This window comes from Pyrus communis, chromosome 13 (genome assembly GCF_041283825.1).
Source record: "Pyrus communis isolate YQ-2024b chromosome 13, ASM4128382v1, whole genome shotgun sequence".
NCBI classification, from domain to species: domain Eukaryota; kingdom Viridiplantae; phylum Streptophyta; class Magnoliopsida; order Rosales; family Rosaceae; genus Pyrus; species Pyrus communis.
The window spans coordinates 29651745-29670532 of record NC_142577.1 but is presented as its reverse complement, the minus strand read 5'-3'; the positions used below and the strand labels follow the sequence as shown (position 1 = coordinate 29670532).

Genomic DNA, 18788 nt, shown 5'->3' with positions numbered 1-18788 from the left:
TGGCACTTGGGTGACCAGTAAAAGTCGTTGTAAACATCATATATAATTTGTCAAAACTTTAGCATTCATGTAAAGTAAAATGACTAATGATGTTAGATGGGTTTAACAACATGATAATTTCACGCCAGTTGTCTGATTTTAACCAATAGGAATGTCGGCGTGTCTCACAAGTGTTTGGTTTGGTTTTTGACATACATTATAACACAAATGGCCGGTTGTAATTCTTCACTATGTGAAAAGAGGGAGAGATTTTTCAGTGTGATAGAAACACAGCTCAATATACCAAATGTAATAATACAAGTGATTAGATACTTGCAAAAAAAAATTATAATCACTTGTATTATAACATTTAATGTACTGAACCGTGTTCCGGCACACAGAAAATTTTATTGAAAAAGGGAGGGAGGTGATCAATTATTTGGGACATATATTCCTGGTCAAATCTACTGATTATACATTTCAGTTTTTCATATTCCTAGATAAATCTTCCATTAATTGTTCCTCAATAATTAGGATCTTCATTTTAATTTTGCTGACTAGTCTTCTGATGCAATTTGGAAAAACAAGAACATGTTTCCAAATTCCAACCCATGAATAATTAGTAGTAGAACCTCATGAATTCATATAACGTCCCATTGGGAAAAAAAAAGGATTTCTACGAAATAGGTTTACCGCAATAGTGACGTCTCGATTTCATAATGTAATATCATGTAAATCTCTTTTGATTGTTAAAATAACGTATTACTGAACTAAAACGTCGTATAACAATAAGCTCATCACAGCAGAGAGACACAGAGAGAGAGAGAGAGAGAGAGAGAGAGAGAGAGAGAGAGGCATTAAAGCCCCAAACGGTCTCCAGAGTCCACACCAGAAAATTTATTCTGAAGTCATTGGTGCAATTACAGAGGCATTAAAAATTAAGAAGGTTGCAGAAAATTAGCAACGCTCAATTGCTTCATAAATGACTCTGCTCCAAAATACCATACCTGCCCTGAATTATGTCATTTTCTTCTTGAGCATTAACATCTTGAGCAAACGTTACAACTCCTTTTGTGCCAGCAAATCAGATAACTCGAGCAGCATTCAATTTTCCCATCATCCAAACACTACGTAACAGCACAGTGCCATTAATATATATATGCCCACCTTAAGCATATTTTAAATAAAAAGATTAGAATTTAAAACAAAAAATTCCAATGTGCCCCACCCCATGCCATCCTTTTTCCTCTGCATCGCTGATCAAACTCTCAACGGCCCTGATTCAATCATTTATCATGAAGTACGTTGTCCTCATACATGTTGATGGGTCGGTGCTTTAAATTTAATAGGTTATCCTTTTTCCTTTAAAGGGTAGAGGGGGTCATTGAAAATGTTGTAAGTATTTGAAAGAAAATTTATATAAAATGAGTATATTATCAAATTCGTAACAGTAGAATTTTCAGCACAATACAAAATATTATTAATTAGATATGTAATCGATTTATCTGTTTTATACAAGTTCTTCTCGTGTGACAAGATCAAGAAAGAAAGCTCAGGAACCAAGCTCATCGTTCCCAATCATCACTAGCAGACCTTTCAACCGACAACCACCATTCAACACCCCCTCTCTTTTGTAATCGCCTTCAACAGGAGAGCTTGCCGGTTATTCTCCCACACTGGTTTCTCTTCAGGCCGACACCTCGCAACCGAACGGTCAGACCCTTTGACTTGACGACAACAGTCAAGAAAACCCTAGCCCAAACTACATATATCCTCGTCCCATCCGTACTTTTTATGTTCTTTTTACTCCTTTGCCCTTCCACCATTTTTATTTGTTGCTCTCTCTCTCTCTCTCTCTCCCCACTATTTATTTGACCTTTACACCTTTTAACTTTTTCTCTCTATTTCATCATCTAGTTGTGTGGTTTTCATCTCTGTCTCTTCCTGTTTTCACTTTACCCTTTCCCCTCCCCCCCTCTCTCTCTCTCTCTCTCTCTCTCGTCCTCCTTTCTTCTTTCTCTTCATTCTTCATCTTCTATCTCACACCTGCGACTAGCTAGGGTTTCTATGGCGGTTTTACCGACGGCGATGGGATCGTCGAGCTTGGAGTTGACTATGTCCGTACCTGGCTTCTCTTCGTACCCGTCTTTTCCTAATTCATCTGGTAAATGAACCCACCGAAGCTTTTCTTCCTTCGTTTTTCTACACCATATTTTTCTTTTTTAAAGTCTATTAATTAGTCTTAATCGATTGATGTTTGTGTATTATTTGGAAACATATTATTAGCTATGAATATTTTCTTTTTTTTGTTTAAATTTTTTATCAAACATACGATTTTTTTGTTTTTGGTTGATCCTTATCATATATACGATACGATCTTTTACCCGGATATCTTGCATGCCTTTCCTTTTTACTTCCACCGCCAACAAACCCTAATAAACTCTCTCTTTGTCATGTCTCACGGAGACAAGTTTGGTGGCTAATATTTGTTTTAAAACTGTTTTTATTGGTACATATATATTAAATTCATAACAAGTTGAAGTTTAATCCCCCTCCCTCGATATCGTTGGTATAAAAGAATCTTTAAAAATTGTGAATTGGGTTTTGCAGTGAGAGACTTGGACATAAACCAAATACCATCACTACAAGGAGATCAAGAAGAATGGATGACAGCGGGCATGGAAGACGAAGAAGAAAGCAGCAACGGATCGGGTCCTCCCCGCAAGAAGCTTCGTCTCACCAAGGAACAGTCTCGTCTTCTCGAAGAGAGCTTCAGACAAAACCACACCTTGAACCCTGTAAGCTTAATTATAATTAGTAGTCTGTGATCTTAACTAATTAAACATATATTAATCAATAAAATAAACATGTTCATCTTGTTCAAAATAATAAATACAGTTTTGGAATGTTTTGTAGAAACAGAAAGAGGTGTTGGCGATGCAGTTGAAGCTGAGGCCACGCCAGGTCGAGGTGTGGTTTCAAAATCGTAGGGCCAGGTAAGTGTGTACCCTAAAAACTTGGCCAGCATCACCTCATGGACTTAGAACTTTATTTTCTTTGGCCCTTCCATTAATTTTTGTTTCCTTGGTGGTTGGGATTTTTATATCTCTCGTTATGTCCTTTTCACAAACTATACTTATGCCTTTATCATTTGAATCTAATTCTATACATATCTATATATATATATATATATATACATATATATGTGTGTGTGTGTGTGCGCGCGCGTAATAAAATGTCGAACTCTGGGTATTCGTAGGATTTTGCTAAAGATTTTTTTGTGTAGTTTTCCTTTTTTATGCTAAAAGATGTCATAATATTCTTGTTCTTAGATTCCTCGGAAGAAAATGATTGAATTTTCTTTCTTTTTTTTTGGCAAAAACTTAAGTGTGACATATACATAATTAACCCTAATAATATTGGCAGCTACAATTAGGTGGATAAAGTAGACACTCAAATTTATGATATTTTGAAGGAAGATAACAAAAATGTTATTCTTACTAAATACTTGTATCATTATTTTTACCATCTTTCTATTAGAGATGAGATTCAAGCGTATTAGTAGGCCCTACCTATACTTTATATATATATATATATATATATATATATATATATATATTTCTATAATACAAATATAGAGTAAGTGTAACATTACTCGAAAGATAATAATAGTCGTGTTCCTAAGAATCAAACATAATGATGATATAAAGAAGTGAGCATTGATGAAGAAGACGATGTTTCTGGTGTTTGATAGCCTCGTGTGCTCGTCAGTTCCATCACTCTAATAAGTGCTTTCTTTGACTCATGACTCACTCTAGCTGCCTGGTAGTCTTTACTCTTTGGACTTGTTGCCATGCAGTTATGATTTCATCTATGTCATCCACCACGCGTCTCATATTTTGCTCAAAACGTACCTACGTTCGTGTATTACATAATTGAATGATGTAAACAATTTGAATATATAAACATATTTAATTCGATAACATTTGGATTCTTCAGTAATTTGGAGTGGGGTTAACAGCTTAGTTAGTTAAGAGTATTTATCCTTACACTTTAGGTGTTGGGTTCGATTTCTCATCCTCACTTTAGGTGATGATTCCTCCTCCCCACTTACGTTCGTTTGTACACATACACATATGAAGTATTTGAGGAATCGCTCAACTGAAGTTCATTGTATATATGGTTACATATACACACACATACATACATACATAAACACGTGCTTATTAAAAGGTTTGCAAGTGTTTTGTAACTCGAGTATTTCATAACATATGAGTTATCTTTTACTTACGCGTACACGTAGTTTTCCAGGTTTTTTATTTTAAAACAATATATAATTTTGATATTTTAATTAGTAAATTAATTAACATGGACGGTGAGTTTGTAGGAGCAAGCTGAAGCAAACAGAGATGGAATGCGAGTATCTGAAGAGATGGTTCGGATCGCTGACTGAACAAAACAGACGGCTGCAAAGGGAGGTGGAGGAGCTGAGGGCAATGAAAGTCAGCCCGCCCACCGTGCTTTACCCCCACAGTTGCGACCCTCTTCCGGCATCCACACTCACCATGTGCCCTCGTTGCGAGCGAGTCACCACCACCACCACTCCCGACAGGGACAGGGGCGGCGGGCCAACCAAGACTAATAATATCCCGGCCACCGCTGCCCCAACCTTGTCCACTAAAGTGGCGACGCCTGCCCTCTAATCTCGGCTGCGTGTAGTTAATCTTAATCAGTTTGTAATTTGACGAACTTGATCATGATCGTCATCGATATCAAAGGAATGAATAGTGAAAAGAAATTAAGATTAGATAATGTTAATGTTAATATAATGATTTGTTTATATATAGTATAGGACGTGTTTGGGTTGGGACACAGAACACTGACTTCGTTTGGGAATCTGCGTAAATATTTCGGATGTTCTGGCATGTTTGCCACTTTGCGCAGCAGTGATTTGAAACCATAGACAAAGACCCCGATTTTCAAAAATGCTACAATCTTTAAGTGGACAAGTCAAGGCAAAAATGGTGACTTCATGCCAACAAGCTTCTCCGTTTTGAGAACGTTGAGAAATCATCAATTGTATACAGTTTTACTCTCTTTTTAAGAAGACACCGTATACCCTCGTATAATTTTCTTTTAGGAATTGAAGCACTAAAAATAACAGAAAATACCGCTTTTTTCCTTTTTATTTTTCAAAGAAGAAGAGCCCATGATGATGATTTTTTTCAGAACAAATAACAAATCCTTTTATGATATTCATTTCATGATAATATTTAATTCTTTCCTTATGTCCATAACATGAGAGGCCCACACTTTGGGGCTTAGTTTAACGAGGCCCACAAATTTGGGCTTAAGTTGTAACAGCTAAGGGAATCGATGGGCTGTAATGCCGAACAAAATAAATGAAACTTTTTAGGGAAATCTTGAGCTGCTGAGCTCGAAAACAAAGACTAAATTTTTTTTTTTTATAAAAAAAATAAGAAAATTAGAATATCAGACAAACCTTGATGGAATTGGATCACCTCAGAGGAAGAACAGGTAAGATATATATATATATATATATATATATATATATATATATATATATATATAGGAAATGCTGGAACACTTTCCTCCTTGAGAAAATATGAGGAAACAGTTTTTGATCCTGTCTGAGACAAGGACCATACGTGACAACCAGTTTTCATGTCAATTGTTTGTGTAGGACACACACCCATCCCAAAGATAATCATGTTATAATCCTCCCAGATCCATAAAGGTTTCTCATTTCTTGCTAAAAATATGTTTGGTGACCTCCATTGATCCACTAAGAGTTTGATAAGTTCTTGTAAAATGTAAGTTAAACTGAATATTGATTTAAGTTTGCAATAGTCACTCCAAACATTAACACCTTATACAATTACAGAACCGAAAGATGACCTAGCAAAAGAAAGTATGGAAATATATAGAACCACACATGAGGGTCAGTAGAGGTTCGATTTTTGTTGACAGCGAGATGAGACCAATTATTCTCTCACCCATTAATTAGTCTAAATATATCGTTGTGTTTCAAAGGAAAAGAAAAAGGATCGGTTTAGTTCTAATCTTGTTGATGACGAATTTAAACCAATTTATTCCTCCACCCTTTAGTGTAAATATATCACTATATTTCGAAAAAGAAAAAATATCGGTTTAGGGTACATTTAGGGGCTTGTACACAAATAATTCCAAACAAATTCGAGAATATGGGGGTTGATGAGTACCATCCAGTCCTTTAGATTGGGATTATGTAGGGCAAAGTTTAGCATCTTCAAAGCATTTGATTGTCTGATAAGTATTTTCAAGTTTCAGCTTGTATAAATTTATGATCACTTTATATCTAAGGCACGTAATATAACCTCCCTTCACCTCCCAACCCAACATTTAGAATATGCTGCCAAACCATGCACATATCACATGGGCCACACAATGGATACGTAGATCCTTATTCCAAATGGACGGCCATGGATTTATCTGCCATGACAAGTTATCGGAAAATTTTAATCACAAAGTTCATTTCCAACCACCACGGATGGCCCAATAGTTGGAACGAATTTTAGACTTGTATTCAACATGGTCACACAGTTGGTCTTGAGTTCGAATCCTGGTGCATGTGAATCACACGATTATGATTAGAAAAAGACTAAAATGCCTCAGTGAGTCTTCCAGCCCCTAAAAGAATGGACTGTCATGGATTTGCCACCCGCTGATTAGTTTAAAATAAAAAAAACATATATAATCTGTCAAACAACACACTCAACATGTCTCCAAGTCCCATTTAATATGTTCCCCGTATTTTAACTTTTTCCTAATAAAACCAGGAAAATTCCAAAGAGATGGTTTCTTTTTCTTAGCTGTATTTTGGAAAGTTATGCTTCTTTGGGAGGGATTTAGGGTAAAAAAAAAAATTATATATGTGAAAGGACATTTGCAGAAGCAAATGGCAGAGACGAATGCGAGTTTGTGTCACACACACCGACTGATCCGAAAGAATGTTCCTTTCACATGGTTGGCTATGCATTCAATAAACTATAACCTAACAAAACGACTCCACGATCACGAAATCTACTTGGCTTGGCTCACAATTTTATTGTTGTTACATTAACATCTATGTTATGATTATTATAATTAATCTTGATTAGCCCTATCTTTATCTTGATCACGGCCCAAGATTTGAGTCAACCTTGTAGTCACGTGTTGGAACGGATAATTATAGTTTAAAAGTCCACATTACGATGCATGTAAATGGCGTCGTTGCAATATTATATATTAACGTAATACTCTAATAAGATACATATGGATTTGGAGCTAATTTGAAGTTTAATTATATGTACATTAAGAGTACAATTATGTTATGATCATCCAATTAAAGGTGGGATTGTGAAAAACGAAATGCAAGTTGGTTTTTCTTAATTCGCATTTTGTATGTTTATTACTGGTTGGGAATGTGGCCTGAGCTCAATAATGGCAGCAATTGCTTGAAAACCCTAAAAATTGGGCCAATCAAGGTTGACCTAATTTAGTACGAAGAAGAATATATATGAAATAGGCCCAACGAAAAGCAGAAGAATGCCTTCACGGGCAGGTTGCGTGCCACACATGCATAGTTAGAGAAGGAAAATACAATACAAATTGAAGGTTCATTTGACGGTGTCTTTAAAATGACAAAATGTATTTTGTAAAATTATTTTGGAACCATGATACTTAGTAAGAATGCAAGTAAATCCTTATAAAAAACACTTGAAGTACTTCTTACAAAAAAATACGTAGTTGATGCTTCTTGCAGGGAAGTACTTCAAGTGCTTTTAGAATCCAAAAACATTTTCTCCAAAAACGCTTTTAGTTATTTTAAAAGCACTTCCAAACAAGCTCTAAGAGTACATAATTCATTGGGTTACGCATGTTTTTTTTTAATTAGTTTTAATTTTAACTTTATTTTATTGAGGCTAAGAAAACCTCAATTAGATTTTCGTCGTTAAGGTACTTTTGAGCACGATCTTAAGTTAATAATGCAAATATGTTGTCACAAACCCTACCATATAAACTAATTGTTTTGATAAGCCTAAACAACGACCTCCACAATGATATATATACAAGGCATGGTCCTAGATTCTTGATTAAGTTGTGGCATGCGATGCAAGCTTCTTTTTAAGTACGAGATCACTTTGGTGGGGTTTAAAATCTGCACCCTTTAGGGCAAGAAAGTGAAAAAGTATCAGCGAATGGAGTGTGATTATTGTCAAATAGACAATGCACCATCCATTTGGGTCAAATGATGCAAGCTATATGATCACATTTTACACTAAATTATGAGTTTAAGACCCCAACTTAAAGATAGTTTAAGACCATATATAATCACAATGACCATTTTATATGTACTTAAGAAAGAGACTTGCTTAAACTCAAGTCGTGGAAACAGTCTTTTTGTAGAATAAGAATAAGTCTGCATGCGATAGACTTTCCCATTACCCTCACAAAACAGAAAATTTGTTGGCTTGAAGTCGCTCTATTAAAAACAAACCTTGGTGCAACGAAAATGTTTATACTAACGATGTAATTTGTGTAAGCAATTACAAGTCCTTGAATAGAAGAGCATGCATGTTGGCATCGGGAAAGGGAAGATGATGAGGTTGGGGGCTCCAGCAGCATGGCGATGAGTCATGAGTCGTGAGCTAACATGGGTTGTGGGGGAGGTCCAATGGCCCGACAGGCTCACTTTTTTTCACTCACACGTTCGCCTAACTGCACAAAAGAGAGAGCCTCTTCGATCCATTCGTCTTTTAGACCCCTGCAAAAATTGATATTGCCTTTCTCTTTGGCCCCCTTGACATCTCAATCATCCCTTCTCTTTAGCCCTAATAATAGAACTCTCGAGCTTTCAAATTATATATAGCTTTAGGTCATCTCCAACCGAAGGTTAGCCAGATGACTCATTTTAATCTTCTGACCTTCTAAGATATTAATATTTTAATGAACAATACATAATCATATTTGCCTCCATCTCTAATCGAGGGCCAAAGGGATGGTTTTAGCCCTGTCACAAAAAACTATCTCCAACGGAGGACCAAAGGGCCAAACATAATTTATTATTTAAAAACTACAACTTAAATATAAAACAAATTTTGTAAAATAGAAGTCATATGTTGGTTAATGTTATTTAATGTTGTTTCATGTTACTTAATTTAATTTAATGTTGTATAATGGCTTAGGAAGTTAAAGGAAAAAAATAGAATTTAAAAAATATATGAAACAAATTTTGTAAAATAGAAGTTGTAGGAAACAAAAAAGAATTTAAAAAAAATATGAAACAAATTTTGTAAAAGAGAAGTTATAGGAAAAAAATATAATTTAGAAAAAATATAAAACAAATTTTGTAAAATAGAAGTTATAGGAACAAAAATTGTGTAACAAAAAAAAAATTGTAAAAATAAAAAACAATGGCTTGCTGACGTCAGTTAGCCGTTGCATTTGAAATTTGGCCTAGAATTAGGAATGCTAGAATTTCTGGCCTAGCCCGGGGTTGGCTAACTTGGGCCAGCCGGTTGGCCCTTTGGCCCTTTCATATTCCGTGGGGCCCACAAGCCCTTGGTTGAAAACGGTTTTCGGGCTATTTTCGGCCCTCTGGACCCTTCGGTTGAAGATGGCCTTATGACTTTGCATTTGATCTTTTATGAAAAGTTCATAGTTGGTCTTTGATTCATCATTTACTTACTAACTAATGAAGCTATTAATTTGGACACAAAAAATTGATGCACTTGTTGATACATTATCTAATACATATGAGGACTAAATATAATGGTAGTGCTCACCCTTATTAGAGTGTGCCAGTGAATGTCGCACTTATTAAAATGCTAGGACACATTATTAACATGTCGTCCAATAAAAATGAGACTCACATTCAATGGCATGACTCAGCTATATATATTAGAAAGTGTCAGTTTTGTGTCAAAATAGTTTTATTATTAACTAAAGGGTGGTGCTATTCACACCTATTTTTACTTTCCACACACACCTCTCAATTTTCAGTCGACAGATCGAATGAATTAAAGAGAATCAAATGAGAAATATTAATAGGGATGTAGGAGAAGTAAAAAGAGGTATGTGAATAGTATCACCTAACTACCTGCTCATATTATCTTAATTCTTGAGTTGAGTTTTCTTCCATATGATAGTGAAAAGTAAAAAAAAAAAACGAAGAATGTTAGGGAGACCATGTTTTTAGACTATATTTTGTATACTACATGACGTGGTGGATCATTGTTGGAATTTTTTTTTTCTTTAATGTCATATTTTGGAAGTATTTTTGAATAATTGAAAGCACTTTTGATGAAATTATTTTTGGAAGTGTTTTTTTTTTTTTTTTCTTTTCATAATTCACTTACATTTTTACTAAGGAACAGTTCCAAAAACACTTTCATGAAAATGTTTTTAATTATTTTAAAAACATTTTTAAACGAGCTCTTAAATAAAAAATGCAACCATCAACCGCCAAAGAATATCGTAAAGAAGGGAAAATGTTCAATGGGAATACGATCTTATACCCAGAGATTTCATGCATGCAAGCATGCACATCTTTTTCACAACAAAAGAAATCCTCGTATGGCTGCTAAATTAAAGCATACCATATTTTTTTTATTTAGTTAGTATGGTACGACCCCGCGAAGCATCTACATCTATAAGGTCTTATATATTCGCATTGACCTGTTAATATATGCTGCTACAAAAATGATTAGTCAGTCCAGTTTTGTCATTAGCTAATCAATCGATTTAACACGATGATGAATAATTAATGGCCAAAATGTAAGATTAAGTGAATGGTTGATCAGCTAATGATTTGGATGATCGTATATATGTCGATGAGAAGGGAATATAACAGAAGGTGGGAAGTTCATGATTGATAAGCATCAATCGCATTCACGTACCTAAAATATCATGACTGAAAATACAGTATCGTGTCAAGAAAAAGTAGGCACCTTTTGGCTCTGGTTACCCACCCTAAAATTCCTTACGATCACAATTAACATAAAATATTGAAGATCCTCTTTCTTTCATCATAGAATGGCTTGGTCTGGTTCGACCCAAGAACACAAATTTGAACAGAGAAAAATGTTGAATAGGGAAGGTAGTACCTGCTAGCCCAACGGATGTTGGAGTGTTATCATAACAAACGCTTCAACACCAAATCATGTGTTCGACAAAAGAAACACACTTGATCACGTGATGAAAGAGAAGGAGATGTAGAATGATTACGTGCGAGAAGCTCTTGCTAAGTGGATGAGCTCGATTGGACTTCGTTGGGTAAATGTTTGAGGATGTGATGGTCAAAATTAATCTGATATGAAACAATCAATTTTTGATCAAAATTGCGAAGTCCTTGCCAAGGTACTGTGATATCGCTTTGATTGATTCTCTGAGTTTTGTTTGAAACGGACCAGATTTTGTCGCCTTTAACCGCAATCCACAAGTGCGGAATCTTACTATTGCCTAGCTAGGTTAAAGTTCAGTTCCAAGGGTAAAGCTGCTAGGGCATTGCGTTTTAAATTATTTACCGATCGCATGATTAACTTGGAATATCGTAACTTTGCATCTCTGTTTCGTGCAAGTCATTTTCATAAATTAGATGAACTTTTTCTATTCACACACCTTTCGCTTCTACTTTGAAAGAAAAGAGCAACCAGAACCAGGACCAAAGAAACCAGAAAGTAGATATGGAAAGAAGATAGAAGGTTGTCCACGTCATTGAAGAAGCTCTACCACATGAATGCCGCCGCGCGTGCGAACCCATGTCGGGTTAACCTAAACATGTCAGGCGGTCAATTCCTAACCCACCCTTCACATTCGCCTCCCGCCTCCCGTCTCCCGCCGGCCCCAATGCCCTCGGATCCAACTACAACACATATTTCACGATCAACCTCTCTCACCTCCGCCGTATACGCTTCCACACCCGTGTGCCTCCCTTGCCTGTCTGTATTTTTTGAAAAAATATAGAATACTTTAAAAGGGTTTTTCTTCTTTTAAATTAGCCTAGACGACTGGCAAGAATTTAAATAATAATAATAATAATCTCGTAACATAAATAATATGGTTAAGATAGCGAAAGCTTTGAAATCACCTGCACGTCGGAAGTTAAAAGATGCTTTTATGCATTGAAATAAAATCAACAGACAATTATAAAATGTAAAGTTTTGGGGAGATGGTCGAGCAAAACTCGTAATTTAAACACCATAGATAAACTTAATCATATATTAACAAAGAAAGTTGGCCACGATTAACAATCATTTGTTGGTCACACTTTTTTTTTAAGAAGCAATATAGTATTGGTTCTAGAAGACTTGCAATTTTGAAGTGATATAATATTGATTCATTTTTTCTTCACATTTTATATACAACATCGTTTTGTAGAGTATCCCATTTTTACTCTTTAACCATCCATTTATATACTTATTAAAAGTTTTTTTTTTCTTTAAAAGGGGACTACTGGTGGCAAATCACTATTATCCATCTCTTTCGGACTTGAATAAGAGGCTAATTAGGAATTGCACCCTACCTGTCACGATCAATGTTATGTGTTATGAGGCTGGTATCCTCTATGCAAGTATAACTTATTAAAAGTATTTCAATTATGTTAGTTTGTTAAATTTGTACTCTACATTTGAATGGGATCATTTAATCTATCTATTTAAGTATAATAGAAAAAAAATGTTCGAACAAAATTATAGAGATAAGACACGCTGATTTAAACATGGCCCTAATAAGAGGAGAGATCTTTGTGTGTCTAGAATACGAGGTAGTTTTTAGTGTGCAAAGAACACGGCTTGGTGCACCAAATATAATATTACAATTAGTTGGAAACTTGAAGTAAAAACATAATTCAACCAATTGTGTTGTGATACTTTGCGTATTTGACCGTATTCCCGGCACATTAAGAGATTTCTCCTGAAATACAGACCAATACATCACGTTTCCTCTGATAAATGGGAGAATTCTTTTTTCAAGTGTTAATCCACTTGTGTTATAAAACTTGATGTACCGAGTTGCGTCTATCCACCTGTATTATAACAATATTTAAATTTTCTTAATCAAATTATTATTATAATTAAAAAGAAATTAAAAAAGAAATCTGCATATAGACGCCCCCCCCCGGTGTATGTATCGTTATCTACTCTGTTCTCTCTGTCGGCCTATATATACTCCCTCCAAAGTTACTACAACCCAATCCTCCCCTTGAAAAATCACTGCCTCTCTTCCGTCCTCTCTCTCTCTCTCTACTTTCTCTCTCTGGGTTCATCAGCAGTATCAGAACCTGAGATAACACACTGATCGAGCGCAGCCAACACCAGCTGCGCAGAGTATCCTTCCCACTCCCATTTCGTTAACTAACGGTTTTATTTCCTCTTCCCATTTTGCCCTCCCCTCTTCTTCAATTCACATCCAAATGCCATCCCACCTCCACCAGATCTGAACACCGAAAGTGCCAGTAGTAATTAAGCACCGCCCGTTTCACTCGCGCGCACTCCCAACAGCCAATCAAAAATGATTTCGTGGCACGACCTTTACAAAGTCTTGACGGCGGTGGTGCCGCTGTACGTGGCCATGATCTTAGCCTACGGCTCCGTCCGGTGGTGGAAGATCTTCTCCCCCGACCAGTGCTCCGGCATCAACCGCTTCGTCGCGATATTCGCCGTCCCCTTGCTCTCCTTCCACTTCATCTCCACCAACGACCCCTACACCATGAACTTCCGGTTCATCGCCGCCGACACCCTCCAGAAAATCATCATGCTCTTTGCCCTCGGTCTCTGGACCAACTTCACCCGCAACGGCAGCCTCGAGTGGATGATTACCATTTTCTCCCTCTCTACTCTCCCCAACACTCTCGTCATGGGGATTCCACTGTTAATCGCCATGTACGGCCATAAAATCCCGGAATCCGGCAGCCTCATGGTGCAGGTTGTGGTGCTGCAGTGCATCATCTGGTACACTCTCCTCCTCTTCCTCTTCGAGTACCGTGGCGCCAAGCTTCTAATCATGGAGCAGTTCCCGGAGACCGCCGCCTCCATCGTCTCCTTCAAAGTCGACTCCGACGTCGTCTCGCTCGACGGTCGCGATTTTCTCGAGACCGACGCCGAAATCGGCGACGACGGAAAGCTACACGTCAAAGTCCGGAAGTCCAACGCATCAAGGCGGTCGCTCTCCGCAATGACGCCTCGGCCGTCGAACCTCACCGGCGCCGAGATTTACAGCCTGAGCTCCTCCCGAAACCCGACGCCGAGAGGCTCCAATTTCAACCCCTCCGATTTTTACTCCATGATGGGAGTCCAAGGGTTCAACACCCGGCACTCCAATTTCGGACCCGCCGACTTGTATTCGGTTCAGTCCTCCCGCGGCCCGACTCCACGACCCTCCAATTTCGAGGAGAATTGCGCCGCTCAGAACGTTACATCTCCGAGGTTTGGGTTTTATCCCGCGCAGACGGTACCCGCGTCGTACCCGGCCCCTAATCCGGAGTTCTCAGCACCCATAGCTAAAAGTAACAGCAAAAATCAGCAGCCGCCGCAGCCCCAAGTGGAGGCGCCACCGGTTTCGAATAGTGCTATTGCTAAAACGAATAGTCATCACGATGCTAAAGAGCTCCACATGTTTGTATGGAGTTCCAGCGCGTCCCCGGTTTCCGATGGCGGTGGGCTTCATGTTTTTGGCGGGAACGATTTCAGTGCGGCCGAGCAATCTGGACGGTCCGATCAGGGCGCCAAGGAGATAAGAATGATTGTTGCTGATCACCCCCAAAACGGAGAAAACAAAGGTAACTAACTTGTAATTTTCCCGGCAGAGGTAATAATCACACGTCATTTTTCCGTCTTACAACCTCTTGTTTATTTTTATTTGTCGAATTAAATAAATTAAACGAAAACGATTGACGGATTAGGAGTACTGTCGTTATCATTTCTTTAATGCAATGTTTTTTTCCCAGTTCAATCTAATTTAATTTTTACCCTGACTATGATTGTGCAGCGGCAGTTCCGGAGAGTGCGCCTACGGCGGAGGGGTACGGCGGGGAAGCGTTTAGCTTCGGCGGGAGGGGTGGCGAGGGAGAGGAAGCTGAGAGGGAAAGAGCGGGACCCACAGGGCTTACTAAGCTGGGGTCAAACTCCACTACGGAGCTGCACCCAAAGGGCGGCGGACTTGGTGATCTCCATGAGTCAAGTGTCGGAAAGCAAATGCCGCCCGCGAGCGTTATGACCCGTCTGATCTTGATCATGGTGTGGCGGAAGCTTATCCGCAATCCCAACACGTATTCGAGCCTCATTGGTCTCATCTGGTCTCTCATCGCTTTCCGGTGAGACAACTTTATCCAGTTTTATTAATTTTGTTTTCGATATGTTTGTTACAAACATTTTTGTTTCTCTTTAAAATTTATGATTTGAATTATTTGATTTGTAGGTGGCATGTGGCGATGCCAAAAATAGTAGAAAAGTCCATTTCCATACTCTCTGATGCTGGGCTTGGAATGGCTATGTTCAGCTTAGGTAAGTCAATTTGTTTCTTAATTACCGTACTCTTCAAATTAATCAAGCTATTATCTTTAACAAATTGTTATTAGCGCTACAAAATATTTCTTATGCATTCCTCTCTTTATTACTCCTCTGTCTAGTGTGAGTAAGCTATCGACTAGCCTAGGCGCTTGGGAGGCACGCCTGAGGCGTTGTCGATGGTCGACCCGGACAACAAATTTGCACTATTGAATTTAGTTCAAGTAACATCTTCTTATACAAAAACTCGTGATTGACATTTCTAGTTAGATTATGAAAAACAAACTTTAGAGTTGAAGTTCAATATATTATGCAAGTAGGTAGATATTGTTAGAATAATATCGAGGAAACTTTAACGGAAAGCTCACAGTACTGTTCACTTTAACAAAAAATCATATTTTTATACTGAAAAGTCAATCCTGGTACTGTTCACTTTATCATTTATTTTGTCCTTATTGTTAAAACTCAAAACTTTCAAATCATTTTCATTAGTTTTCATTAATATTTAACGTCAATTAGGCATTTGTTACAATGTCATTTCAATTACAAATAAGTTTTATGGGTGTGGATACTCCGTACTCTGACGAGTCACAACCAATCAGTGGTTCTTACAGCTGCTTGTTTGCTCAGAAGAAAATAGAAGTTGGAAGGGTGTAGTTTTAGTGGACTTTAAACGGGTATATTGACCACCCGACATGTGGGTCAGATCTTGCGGTCCAGGGTCGGTGGACATTGGTTGTGACAGATGCCCGATTTGGTCCAAATTTGTGAAAGTAGTTAAAAGTTTGAAATAACCAGCAAAAATCCAAATTAAAATAAATTATGTATTTAAATTATAGAACTTTTATCGAAAAATTATTGATAATGTTCATTTTAACGAAATTAAAAGATCAAAATTTTCAAAATTTTGTCATTATCGTTAATATTCAAAATTTTCAGACTCTTTTCATTAGTTTTTCTTTTAAATTATATATTTTGGTTTACGAATGATTTTAACATTTTTTTTTGTCGAAAATACGATCTAGTACACTAAATATTATGATATTTAATGTAGCAAACCGTGTTCGAAACACATTGAAAAATCCCTACTTGATTAGTTTTTCTTAGTTTTTAAGTATTTTATATTTAATTTGCAGAATAAATCACTGATTATTTGATTGTTACTGGTTTGATAACAATGGCAGGTCTTTTCATGGCACTTCAGCCCAAGATAATAGCCTGTGGGAACTCAGTTGCCGGATTTGCAATGGCAGTAAGGTTCCTCACTGGCCCCGCCGTCATGGCTGCCGCCTCCATTGCTGTTGGCCTCCGTGGCACCCTCCTCCACTTAGCTATTGTCCAGGTACTTTTAAATTACCCATCATGCTGTTTATTTATAATTAATATATACTTACTTAACATTGTTAATCCATGTGTGTCAAATGTAGGCTGCTCTTCCTCAAGGAATTGTTCCCTTTGTATTTGCCAAGGAGTACAATGTTCATCCAGCCATTCTTAGCACTGCGTAAGTGACAAAAAATTATGCGCTTGTTTGAAAATACTTTTAAAATGACTGAAAACGTTTTTTTTTTTTTTATAAATAATTTTGATTTCCAAAAGCACTTCAAGTGATTTAAAAAAAAAAAAAAAAAACTCCAATTATGTGTTTTTTTTGTAAAAAATACTTCAAATGCTTTTTTTACTAAAGATTGGTTTTAAAAATGTTTACTAAGAATTGGTTCTGAAAACATTTTTTTTATAAAAATGCTTTTAGCAATTTTAAAAGTATTTCTAGACGAGTCTTATATTATTAAACTTAGTTCGTTTCTTATCTCAAACTTAATTTGTGTATATTTTAACTAATTAATTAATTAAATAATTTACTGCAGGGTTATTTTCGGAATGTTGATAGCTTTGCCAATTACTTTGGTCTACTACATTCTTCTGGGATTGTAAATGTTGTTGTCACAGAAGCACATATGGAGATACACAAAGCTAGGAAAACGAAGAAGAGGCTTCAAATCGTATGTTGGTGGCCGTGCATATATGATCAAAATGTGTCACACTTTGAAACCGACGAGGATTTTCTGGCAGAGAAAAAGTTTAGCTAGCTAGATTAAGTACGACGGAGAACGAAAAATCCGCCGAGGTTGGAAGGTGTTTTAATCCAAATTTTGGGAGCAAATTAATAGATTTTGACTTTATGTAATTAAGAAAAAGCCCTGTTTTTAAGGACTATGCTCCCATGAGAGGCCAAAGTGTGTCTAAATTTGCGGGAGAGCTTGTTGGGAGGGAGCAAAACGCAGAAGAGGAAAAGAAGGAAGAAAAGCAGATGATTTATTACTTAATTAATCAATTTCGCTTCGTTGCGTTACGCATTTGTTGTTGTTTAAAGTGATGAGATTATTTCAGGCAAAATTCGTCTTTTACTATATAAAAGAAGTGGCGGTTGAAATTAGTTCATGAATACATGGACGACAAAGGGTTAGGGGACAAAATTACTAAACAATGATTTATTTTTTAATATTTTTTCTGGTGTAGTTTTCTTAATTTTGTTCTCAGATATGGTTTTGAGGTGTTGTCCGTGGAATGTGGATCGAAATTTTTTTGCATTTGTCGTGTTCCTTGGTGTTACTTAAAAAGAAATTAATTGGTTAAGCCTATGCACTTTTGCATTTGAAGAACTTAATCGTCTTGTTATTTAGTTGTTAATATGAAGATTCAGGATAAAAGACACAGTTTTTATTTGCAATATATAAATTGCAGAAAATTAAATCAGGAGTGCTAAAAACTCAATGATCTCTCAGGTATCGTTTGGTACGTGGGACGGGACGGAACAGAGTGGGACAAGGCGTTCCGTCCCACGTTTGGTGCGCCTAAAACGGGTGGAACGAGCTGTTCCACGGGACGAGTTTTGGGTGAATTTTCGTTCCACCTCACCCCCTGAAACACAAAATTATAACCTCTCCGTCTCCTTCTTCTTCCTCCTTGTTTCCATCCGAGGGCATCTTTGCTCCTGCTCCGTTCCGTTCCGTCCTGTCCCGTCTCATTCCGTTCCGTCCCGTCTGCATACCAAACGATACCTCAATTATCTTCTTAAAATTTTATTTATTTAATTACTCGTAAAATTTCGTTCTTAATTATTTTAAAATCACTTTTAAATTAATTGCAATTTCTCACTTACACGCCTCTTCTAGATTTAAAGCAATGAAAGCAACTTGTGGTTCTGCGAAGACTTTAACCACTTGGGGTTAGAGGACATGTCTTTCTACCAGGCGAGATAAA

General features: G+C 37.1%; 2 protein-coding genes across 2 annotated transcripts; both read left to right on the top strand.

Moving 5' to 3' along the window:
* The first annotated feature begins 1916 nt into the window (after positions 1-1916).
* On the top strand, positions 1917-4825 carry LOC137736442 (homeobox-leucine zipper protein HOX3-like). The gene is made up of 4 exons (XM_068475709.2): positions 1917-2143; positions 2590-2777; positions 2896-2975; positions 4367-4825. The coding sequence occupies exons 1-4, from the start codon at positions 2047-2049 to the stop codon at positions 4680-4682; spliced, it is 681 nt and encodes a 226-aa protein (XP_068331810.2). The 5' UTR covers positions 1917-2046; the 3' UTR covers positions 4683-4825.
* Positions 4826-11658: 6833 nt separating this feature from the next.
* LOC137736727 (auxin efflux carrier component 4) lies at positions 11659-17961 on the top strand. The gene is made up of 6 exons (XM_068475967.2): positions 11659-14797; positions 15007-15331; positions 15436-15521; positions 16709-16866; positions 16952-17028; positions 17393-17961. The coding sequence occupies exons 1-6, from the start codon at positions 13531-13533 to the stop codon at positions 17457-17459; spliced, it is 1980 nt and encodes a 659-aa protein (XP_068332068.1). The 5' UTR covers positions 11659-13530; the 3' UTR covers positions 17460-17961.
* Positions 17962-18788: the final 827 nt, after the last annotated feature.